This window comes from Equus przewalskii, chromosome 7 (genome assembly GCF_037783145.1).
Source record: "Equus przewalskii isolate Varuska chromosome 7, EquPr2, whole genome shotgun sequence".
Taxonomy (NCBI): Eukaryota; Metazoa; Chordata; class Mammalia; order Perissodactyla; family Equidae; genus Equus; species Equus przewalskii.
In genome coordinates, this window is record NC_091837.1 from 14,475,511 (window position 1) to 14,485,711 (window position 10,201).

At 63.3% G+C, this 10,201-nt stretch overlaps 1 protein-coding gene across 3 annotated transcripts; it reads left to right on the plus strand.

Moving 5' to 3' along the window:
• Positions 1-4,960: 4,960 nt before the first annotated feature.
• Positions 4,961-7,461, plus strand: LOC139084445 (derlin-3). Of its 3 annotated transcripts, none has more exons than XM_070627074.1 (7): positions 4,961-5,151; positions 5,410-5,475; positions 5,561-5,634; positions 5,757-5,850; positions 6,288-6,483; positions 7,036-7,126; positions 7,230-7,461. In XM_070627074.1, exons 1-7 carry the CDS (start codon positions 5,059-5,061, stop codon positions 7,309-7,311), a joined length of 696 nt encoding a protein of 231 aa, XP_070483175.1. In that variant the 5' UTR covers positions 4,961-5,058; the 3' UTR covers positions 7,312-7,461. The 3 variants fall into 3 exon arrangements, 2 of the variants coding, with proteins under 2 accessions (XP_070483175.1, XP_070483176.1); XM_070627075.1 differs by having other exon boundaries at positions 4,966-5,151; positions 5,413-5,475; XR_011541820.1 differs by having other exon boundaries at positions 4,994-5,151; positions 6,625-7,126.
• The last annotated feature ends 2,740 nt before the right edge of the window (positions 7,462-10,201 follow it).

The window sequence follows — 10,201 nt, forward strand, 5'->3', positions numbered from 1 at the left end:
AGTCCTCCCGCCTGGCGGCCCCTCCTCAGAGGACCTGTGGCTCTTTGTCTCTGGACCATTGACCAGCCAAGTTCCCCTCCCTGCTTAGTATGGGCATCCCAGTCTCCCCCTGGCCAAGGACGAGCTCCTGCGGGACAGGGGTGTCCCCACTGCCTCCCTCCCGTGCCCTTCAGGCCTCCATGGATCTTCCTGACACAGGCACGTGAGAGCCCCAGGTCAGGAGGAGGTGGCAGGGACACTGCCTTGGGAGAGAGAGTCCTTCCTGAGTGCATCCTCGCTCCCAGGCGGGTGCTCATTCACAGCAGAGACTGGCCTTGGAGGGGAGGCCAACCACGGCTGTCACAGGAAGGGGCCCCCGCCCGGAATCTCTGACCTCCCACTGTAGAACAGAGCGCAGCCTTCAAGCTGGAGGAGGCTGTCCAGATGGACTCTTGCAGCCAGCCCATGTCACAGACAGGGACACTGAGGCCGAGGAGGAGGGGTCGGGGAGGGGCCAGGTCCACTGCTGGCCCTGAGGCTGCAGAGCCAGCCCTGAGTCCAGGTCTGAGGCCGGCCCGTGCCCAGCACACAGCAGATCCCAGGGACAGACAGAGCCTGGGGCAGCCCTTCTGCGGGCAGGACCGGAGCCGCAGAGGACAAGGAGCTGGGAGGGCCGGGCTGGGGGGACCATGGAGGGCTTGCCTGAGGCAGTCATGTCCCCACAGCACCCCAAACTTGGCCTGTCTCAAACCAACGGGTGGGCTCCCTCCCAAACCCGGCCCTCCCCAAGGTCTTAGCGCTGAGTCCTGTGGCTTCTACCTCCTGACCCATTCGCTCCCTCTGTCATACGCCCACCACTGCAGACTGCTGCCATCCTCCTCTGCTGTGACCACTTCTCCTCTCAACCCCTTCTCCCTCCAAAGAGCCGCTACCTGATCCTAACCTCACCCCCATGCTGAAAACTCTCCCATGGCTCCCACTGCCCTTGGGACAGAGGCCACAGCCCACATGGCCCTGCTCGGCCTGGCCCAGCTCTCTCCAGCCTCACATCAGACGCAGCTCCTCCTCATTGCCCTCACCTTCTCTCAGTCCCTCCATGCCACCTCAGGGCCTTTGCACAGGCTGGTCCCATCGGCCCTGGCTGATGCCAACTCATCCTCCTCATCGGGCCCCACACTGCCTCCTCCCTCCCTATCCCATGGAGAGACCCACTCACTCCTGGGAAGTCCGGGTTCTGCTACCAGGCTCAGAGGGCCAGGCCCAGAGTGTTCCCTCTGCTGCCCAGGCCTGAAGCAGCCACCTGGAGAGTGTATTGTTCTTGTGCTCTGCCTGTGAGCAGCTGCTGTGGAGTGGGTTCCGGATTCGGTCCTAAAAATATCCATGACTCAGACAGAAAGGGCCAAGGGGACACTGCTGCTCCTGGGAGGGGCTGGCTGGAGGTACGGTGGAGGCACACCCACCACAGTTGGGGGTCCATGTACCGGAAGAGGTGGGGACTGAGCGCACAGCCCCCAAGGAAAGGTCCCTGACGGAGGATGCTCAGGGCAAGCAAGGGGCACCCTGTGTTGTCAGAGGAAAGCACAGCTGCCTCCAACACGCCCACACACCCTCGCCTTGTGTCTGAGTCTTCCGGTTTGTTCCCACAGGCATGTGCTGCCTTTGGGATAAAATCCACTCAGAAATTCAGTGTGTGGGGCCCTAACAGAAGACAGGGGAGCTCTGGTCCCCTCAAGGAGGGCTTCCTCGAGTAGGGGGTGTTTCTACCACTCTCCCTTTCTCTGCTCTTTAACAGAACATCTGGGCTGGTAGGGAGGAAAATGAATGAAGGAAGGAGCCAGAGATCCGGGGCACCCCCAGAAGAGAGAGTCTGAGGCCTGAGAAAGAGGTGGTGGTGGTGGTGAGGCATGGGGGAGGGGAGGGAGAGGACTGGAAAGTTCCGGGGGAGCATCAGGTGCCATGTGGGGCTGCAGAGAGCTGGGCAGGGGTGTCCCCAGGGGCTGGTGAGGGCCTCTCCTAGTGTCTGAGGCCTGTGAGGGAAAGGCAGGCCTGGGGGCACACAGGGCTGCTGTCCTGCCTATGGCACTGGGAGAGCCTGGATAGAAGGTTTAGGGGACCCCTCATTTCCCCAGAGCTAGGGATCCCGGGGCTCCTTGCTCTGCAGCAGGCAGGGTCACCAGACCAGAGAGGCAGCTTGGGGAGCAGGGCCCGTTGTCACCTTGCCAAGGGACCACAGGTCCTCCTTCTGCCACAGTCCTCAGCACAGGAGAGAGAAGGCGGGCCTAGCTGGCAGGACAGCCACCTGCTGCCTGGGAGAGAGCTCCCCAGATGTGAGCATCTAGCACACTGCCTGCCTGCATCTCCAGGCCATGGACGTGCCATGCCCGGGGCTTCTCTCCATAAAGAACTGTCTGGAGATGCCTGAGGGTCAGATGAGAAGTGGACCTGGTGTCTCCAGAGTGGCCTGTCCTGGGCCTGAGACTGGACAGGAAAAGCCTGGACTGGTGTTGGAGGTCTGTCCCGGCCCTGCTCTGCCTCCTCCTGGGCCTCAGTTTCCCCATCTGAGGGTCCCAGGGCTCTGAGAAGGGGGTATCCGTAGTAGACTTCAGCCATTGCTCCCCTGGATATCCCACCCGGACAGCCACTCCACCCTGGGCTCCCAGCCTCCCAGGAATGTGCTTCTCCGCCCCGAAACCTGCCCTATGGGCCCCAGTAGAAGTGGAGACAGAGGCCCCTGTGGACCACGACAGCCTCCTGTCAGCCCTGCCCTGACCCTGAGTGGAGGCCCAGCCAGCGCCTGCTGAGTGCTGGAGGCAGGGACAACTGCCCTGCCCCGGGCCGACAGGCAGCCAGGCCTCCCTGCTGGCTCCTCCCTGCCCTGCAGGCACCTGCCCCGCTCTCAGCCCTGGATCCCTGCCTGCTGCCACACCTCCACCTGGCTGGGATCTACTCTGTACCGCCCACCTCAGACTTGACCTTGGGCTGCTTCCCTGGAAAATGGAGGCTGTCCAAGGGGGTCCCTCAGCCTGCTCCCACCGCCCCCCTCTCAGCACCTTGGGCCAGCTTCTGCTGACCTCTCCTCACTCCTGAACCACACACACATCCCCCTTCAGTGCTCCCAGCCTCTCCCCACTCCCCTCCCCTCCAGAACGGGGGCTCTATGAGCCACTCCCCAGGAGGCCCCTCTTAGGGCCCTCATAGGTCCCTCATTTCCATGGGATCTACCTGAGATAAGCTTCTCAGCTGGTTCTCCCCCAGTCCAGTCTCCTCAGGGGACCTCAGGGCCCTGTCCGAGGCATCCTTCATCTTCCACACTTACATCCAAGGCTGAGCTCCCCATGGTGGGAAAGGCACGTCCATCTGGGCACCTTCCTCTCCCTCATGCCTGTCACTATCCTGGTCACCAGGGACCTTGGCATGGCTGCACCCCACAGTCCTTCCCAGGCCACGTCTTCAGGGCCTTCTCCCTGCCTTCCTCCGGAGGCCCTTTCCTGGCTCAGCTCCTGCCCCATATCCAGCCTTCCCAGGTCTCCCTGGCTGGGTCTCCCTTCCCTCTCCGACCGCTGAAGGTCGAGCTGCCCAGGCCCCGCCTCTTCTCTTCTCCATCTAGCCTCGCCCCTTGGGCATCTCACGCAGGCCCAAGGCCAAAATGCCACTGGTCTGCTGATGACTGACACCCACATTTGCACAGCCTGCCTGACCTCTACCCCAACATCACCCTTGGATTTTTCCAGGTACATGTCACACAGGTGCCCAAACTCAATGAGGCCAGAACAGGACCCTTCACCCACCCGCCTTTCCCCCAAGCATTCTCCATGTCAGTAAAGGCCACTGCCTTCCATCCACTCTGTGGCTCAGGCCTCGATGTCACTCTTGACTCCAACCTCACAGCTCTGTCCGGTGTGCCAGCAAACCCACATCCCACTCCTCCTTGCCCTCCAGGTTCCATACTGCCCAAGCCACCAATGTCCCTTGCAGCCTCCCCCTGCTCACTGATTCCTCTGGTTATCTACTGTTCTCACAGCAGCCACAGGGATCTTTTTAAAGTGACAATCGAGCATCACCTCTTCGCAGAGGCTTCCCAGATCAGCCCATCTAGCATGGGGCCGGCTACCGGATCCTCCACCCCCCACGTGGCTAAATCCGTCAGCGCAGAGTCCTGTCTACACTAGCTATCATGTTAGCACGGGCCTCTGACTGCCTGTCTCCTCGGCTCCACCATGAGGGACAGCATCACTATTGGCTGTTGTGACTCCAGTATCCAGAACGGTGCCCGCACACAGTCGGTGCTCAATAAACAGTGGACTTTCTTCATTAGAATGAATAAATGGAGTTTCTCTTTCCACCAAAATAATGAGGCGTCTCTAACCCGTCCAGTTGCTCCAGCCGTCTCAGCAGCCTCGCGTCCCCCAGAAGGCTCAAGTCCCCAGCGCAGCCCCTCCTCGAGGACTCCCAGGAAGACTCCTGCTGGAGGCGCGTGTTCCAGTGGAGCCCTGGACGTGCGGGAACTGAGACACGCTGCAGAGCGCCTCCTTTGCTGTAGGTCAGGTGGCACTGTCTCAGGTTCTCAGAGGGAAGAGGGACGGGCCCAGAGTCGCAAGAAGCCCCAGGGGGACAGCAGAGCCACGCAGCCAGGCTCTGAGTCCAGCCAGCCCCGACCACGCCCCCGTGTGGCCCCGCCCCTCCAGTCGCTGGGCCGGGATCCCATCTTTTCTCCACTAACAAGTAGTTAGCCCCGCCCCTGTGGTGGCCCTTCCTATTGGTCCTCTCCAGCTTGCCGCGAGGAGACCAGGTGCTCATTGGCCGCAAGTTCTCCCGCCGGCCGCCACAGCCATCACAACAACTGCCACGTGCTAAGTCGCTGGGCCTGCTCATTGGCCCGAATCTCCCCCCGCCCACACCCCCGTCTTGCCCCCGGCGCCCCGCTTCCTCCCCGTATTGGCTACCTGTTTCAGGGCCACGCCCCCTAGCCTGGGCGTGCAGAGCTTCCGACGCGGATTGGCCGAGGGCGGGCAGGCGGGGCGTGGAGGTGCGTTAAAAAGCGCGGCCGGCTGTCGGGCCACGCGGGGCTGGGAAGGTTCAATGGCGTGGCGGGGCGTGGCGGCCGAGTTCCTGCAGGTGCCGGCGGTGACGCGAACTTACACCGCGGCCTGCGTCCTCACCACTGCGGCGGTGGTGAGCCAGGCGGGCGGGTGGTCGCCATGGTTACAGTCCAGGGGTGGGGATCGCCATGGTTACAGCCCAGGGGTGGGGATCGCCATGGTTGCAGCCCAGGGCTGGGGGTCGTCATGGTTACAGCCCAGGGGCGGGGGTCGCCGTGGTTGGTTACAGGTGGGGGGCGGGGGAATGGGGTGGCCATGGTTACAGCGGTGGGGAAGTCGCCATGGCTACGGAGGCTCGCCGGCAGCGCCTAACGCGCCCCTGGTTCCGCAGCAGCTGGAGCTTCTCAGCCCCTTCCAGCTCTACTTCAACCCGCACCTCGTGCTCCGGAAGTTCCAGGTGAGGCCGCCCCGCCCCCGCCCCCGCCCCTGCCCCTGCCTCCCCGCCCGCCCGCCAGGCCTGACCGCCCGCGCTCCCCTCGCAGGTCTGGAGGCTCGTCACCAACTTCCTCTTCTTCGGGCCCCTGGGATTCAGCTTCTTCTTCAACATGCTCTTCGTGTATCCTCCCCGCGCGCAGCGGGCCGGGGCGGGGAGGGGAGGGGGCGGGCCGGCCGGGCAGGAGGCGGCCGGAGCGGGGAGACTGAGGCCGGCCCGGTGGCCCTTCCTATACGGACGCCCAGCTTCCGCTACTGCCGCATGTTGGAGGAGGGTTCCTTCCGCGGCCGCAAGGCCGACTTCGTCTTCATGTTTCTCTTCGGGGGCGTCCTCATGACCGTATCCTTCAGGCCTCTGCGTCCAGCCTGTGTTGCCCTGGGGCCCCACCTGAGCGCCTGGCCCGGGGAGGGACCGAGCGGGTCACCCCAGATTAGGATGCACTGAGCGTGCAGTGTGTGCTGAGCTCCAGGTGACAGGGCAACACCTCCAGTGTGCACACAGAGTGCCAATCGGGAATGCAGGCGAGCCAGGTGGGGTGCCTGGGGGCTGAGCCCTGATGCCAGGAGCAGGAGAAACTGGGGCAGGGATAGGCCGTGATTGGAGGCTGGGGTGAGGTGGAGATGCGAAGCAGATCCCCTGTGGCCCTGACTGGAAGGGCACACTGGATGGGGAAGGGAAACCAGTGGGAGGAGTGCAGGGGTTGAGGAGTCAGGGCCCTGGGTAGGGCTGAGGCCTGCACTGCAGGAGGGCCTCCCAGCACCTTGACTCTGGCCCAGCTGCTGGGGCTCCTGGGCAGCCTGTTCTTCCTGGGCCAGGCCCTCACCGCCATGCTGGTGTACGTCTGGAGCCGCCGCAGCCCTCGGGTGAGGGTCAACTTCTTCGGCCTCCTCACCTTCCAGGCGCCATTCCTGCCCTGGGCGCTCATGGGCTTCTCCCTGTTGCTGGGCAACTCGATCCTCGTGGACCTGCTGGGTGAGCCTGCCTGTCCATCTAGCCCATCCCAAGCTGGCTGTCTGGCACCCGAGGGTCTGTGGGAGGGCCACCCAGGCTGGCTGCTCCCGCACAGCCCTCCCTCTCACCTGCACCTGACCTCTCACTTACCCCACCCCCCAGCCTTGCCCTCCCAGCTTCTTGCTTCTCACAGCCCCTGGAACATGCCAGCCGGCCTGTAGGTTTCACATCTTCAGGTCTGACCTACTGGTGCTTGTGTGGGTCCTGACTGGGGTGGGGTGGAGTGGGTCAAGGTCCCAGCCACGGCTCCTCCTCCTTGGATGTCCTCAGGCCCTCCACTCCCCTGGTCCTGCCCCCTTCTGGGCCCTGTAAGCCTGTCCTTTGGGGCAAACCCCGGCCCTGCCCCTGGTCTGGCAGTGTGTCCAGGACTTTGAGCACTCTGGCTCTGGAGCCCGAGGTTGCTCTGGGCCTGGCTGGGCCTCCAGGGCTTTGCATGGAGGCCTGGGGCAGGCTCTGCTGGCCCTGGGCTCTGGCCGGTGGAGGGTGGCCTTGGCATTCCCCGGCTCTCCCCAGGGATTGCTGTGGGCCACATCTACTACTTCCTGGAGGATGTCTTCCCCAACCAGCCTGGAGGCAAGAGGCTGCTACACACCCCCAGCTTCCTGTGAGTGTGGGGTGACAACCCTCCCCCTCCACTCCCTCAGAGGGCTCCCTGCCCCATGGAGGGCCCCAGCTGGCCTCAGCTCAGCGAGCACCCCTCCCCACAGGAAGCTGCTACTGGATGCCCCAGAGGAAGACCCCGATTACCTGCCCCTCCCTGAGGAGCAGCCAGGACCCCCGCAGCAGTGACCCTACCCACGGCCAGGGCCAGCCCCAGGGCCTGTTTCCCGGCCTCCGGCAGGCCTCCCACTCACCTCTCCCTTCTGCTGCAGCAGAGCAGTCTGTTCTGGAGACCAGGCCCGTGCTCGGGGCTCACCCGAATAAACAGAGTGACCTGTGGCCTCTTCGCCCCAAGCACTGCTCCCCCCCCCCACCCGCCGCCACCTCCCCGCCTCAGTGGCCACACCCTGCCACACTGGGCAAGTGCTTCTGGCTATGACCTAGGGCCACCAGCCTAGTCCTGCCATGCCCATCCTCTGCCCTTGGCGTGGGGCTGGCCCAGGACACAGCTCTACTCCTGCCAAGCCTGGCCTACCCTGTCAGACTAATGGTAGGCAGAATGATGGGAGGCCCAGAGAGGCTCAAGAACGTCCCCACGTTGCCCAGCAGAGCTTTGAGCTCACAACGGCAGATAGAGAGTTCTCATCTCAGCCCTGCCAGTGCCTTGCTGGAGCCTTGGGGAAACCCACCCGTGCTGGGCCTCTGCTCCCTGCCAGTCAGCGAAGGGCTGACCACATCTCAGTGGCGGGGGCGGGGATTGGGCTGTCCTTGTCTGTGCTGAGCCCCGTCTGCAGGGGCTCCTGTCCGTGGTGCCCTCAGGCTGATGCCTCACTTGGCCCCTCCTGTCCCTCACCAGCCACCAACAAGTGGACCTTTGCCCCATTTTCCAGCTGAGCATCGAGCAGACTTGGCCAAGGCCCCATGGGGTCAGGTGCAGAGGAAGCCCAGGACCAGGTCCTCTGACGCTTCTGTGACCCCAAAGCCTTGAGAAGTTGTCCCCTCATCAGAGTCCTGTGACTGGCAGGGGCAGAGACCTCTGGGAAGTTCTGTCCCTGCCAATTTTAGCTGAGGACCATGGGAGCCTGAGCTGACTACACAGCTCACTGTTCTCTTCTGTAAAGTGGGCATCAGACTACCTGGCCAGCTCTCCTCCTTGGCCCGGACCAGTCCAGTTACGGTTTATCCCTGGATGGTCAGCAGCACAGCGCTCCTCCAGCCAAGGTTGTCATGTTGGTGGATGATGAAAGCATTATCCAGAGTCTGACCTTAGTTTTGTAGTGACACCTTGTGGTGCAGCAGCGGGCTCTGCAGCGGTGAGAGCCCAGCCCCGGGGACTGGTGTGCTGGCCCTTCCCCAGGCCTCTCCCAGCAGGTGGGCTGGTCCACCCAGTGGGGCTGAGGCAGGCAGCGTTTGTTCCAGCCCACCAGCTGTGGGGGCCCAGGCTCTCTCCTGCCCCGTGGACTGAACATACACCTCAGCAATGGAGCCCAGCCATTTCCAGGGTCAGCTGGGCTTGGGCCTGGAATCTTCCCCTTTGTTCAGGTCCTTCCACTAAAGGCCAGCTGTCCCCTTGCTGTGAGGTTCCAACAAGTTACACTCCTGGACAAAGGGCAGGTGTTTGAGTACAAACTCCCTGGGAGCTGTCATCCTAGGGTGTGCTCCAAGGAGCTCCCAGACCAGAGGGCATGCCCATCTCACCCTATATCCTGTCAACCAGGATCCCCAGTCCCTACTCAGAGCTCGGCCCCTGCCCAGCGTGGGGCTTGGGCTGGGAGCCAGGAGTCATAGGGCCCCTTCCCCTTCCTGGGGAGCAGAGCAGTCCTGACCCTCAGCCCTGCCCTGGGAGGGAAGGACCTGCCAGCAAGTGAAGGTGGTGCCAGCCCGGTGCTGGAGGTCTGGGCCGAGTACTTCAGTAAGACTGCGGCTGTGTGCCCAGTTCACCAAGTTGGGCTTGGCGCAGTGAGGAGACCCACAGGTGCCGTCCTCGTGGATCCATGTCTCTCCTATAGAGTGGGGACATTTCCACACAAGAGACGAGGATGCAGAGGGGATGGCAAGCTCCTCAGAGACGCAGCTGGAAAGAGGCCAGAGCTGTGCCTCATTGTCTCCACCCCACCGCCCGAGCCAGCACTTGGCTGGGCGCACTGCACCCCGGGCGTCATTCCTCACAACCAGCTCCTGGGAGCTGGCCTGGGCCACAGCCCCAGGCAGCAGGGAGATGGGCCCCGGTCTGCCTGTTCCGAGTGCGCTGCTGGGAGGTGTGGGAGAGTGGTACACACCAGCTGGGTGCCCCAGGGCCAGAGTCCAGCTACTCCTGCTGCTGGAGTGCAGGCTGGTGATGTCCCCATAGTGTCCTCACCAGACAGGCCGCTGCAAGGGACTCCAGAGAGGAGGCAATCCTGGCTGGGGGTGGCCTGACCAAGTGGACCCAGAAGAGCCCAGGGACATCAGGGGAGCCTGCAGCTGCTTCCTAAGGCAACCAAGGGGGCGGGGTGGGGCTGTCACTGGAAGGCAGGTGGGCCCCCGCCCTCGGAACCTCACGACCACACTTCTCATTTCTCCCTCTGTGCGGGGACGTGTGGAGCACAGGTTGTGGGTGGGAAGCCGGAGGGCCCGAGGAAGAGCAAGGACTGTGCTCTGCCTCAGGCCTTGGGGGGGCTGAGATGGGGGCCCTGGAGCCCCATCACCCCCACCTGGGATCGGAGGCACAGAAAGGCGAGAGGCCTGGCACACCAGCCTTGGCCACTCACCACCCCCAGCCTGGCCCTGTTCCTTTCTCTCTCCGTTCTGATTTTTATGCCACCTCTTGGAAGACATGGAACACAACCTGTTGCCTTTACTGACAAAGTGTTGCTAACCCTGCCTGGGGCTCCTATACAAAAACAGAGCACAACCCCAAACGAGGTCACTTCCTGACCAGAGACTGGGGTGGTGGGTCCTAGGGCTCAGCAAGTGGAATGTGTGCCTTGGGGTGGGCGACCTGGATGGCACCCCCTGCCCCATGCTCCTCAGGATGGCCTGGGCTGCCCCCCTGCCAGAAGATGAAGGAGAGGCAGGTTGACTTGAATCCTGAATGCTC

What these genes read in the sequence shown, in the direction of transcription:
- LOC139084445 (XM_070627074.1), top strand. Translation starts at nt 5,059, where the DNA reads ATGGCGTGGCGGGGCGTGGCGGCCGAGTTCCTGCAGGTGCCGGCGGTG. An exon ending in TCCTCACCACTGCGGCGGTG is followed by an intron (nt 5,152 to 5,409) that starts GTGAGCCAGGCG and finishes CTGGTTCCGCAG; the next exon opens with CAGCTGGAGCTTCTCAGCCC. An exon ending in GATCCTCGTGGACCTGCTGG is followed by an intron (nt 6,484 to 7,035) that starts GTGAGCCTGCCT and finishes GGCTCTCCCCAG; the next exon opens with GGATTGCTGTGGGCCACATC.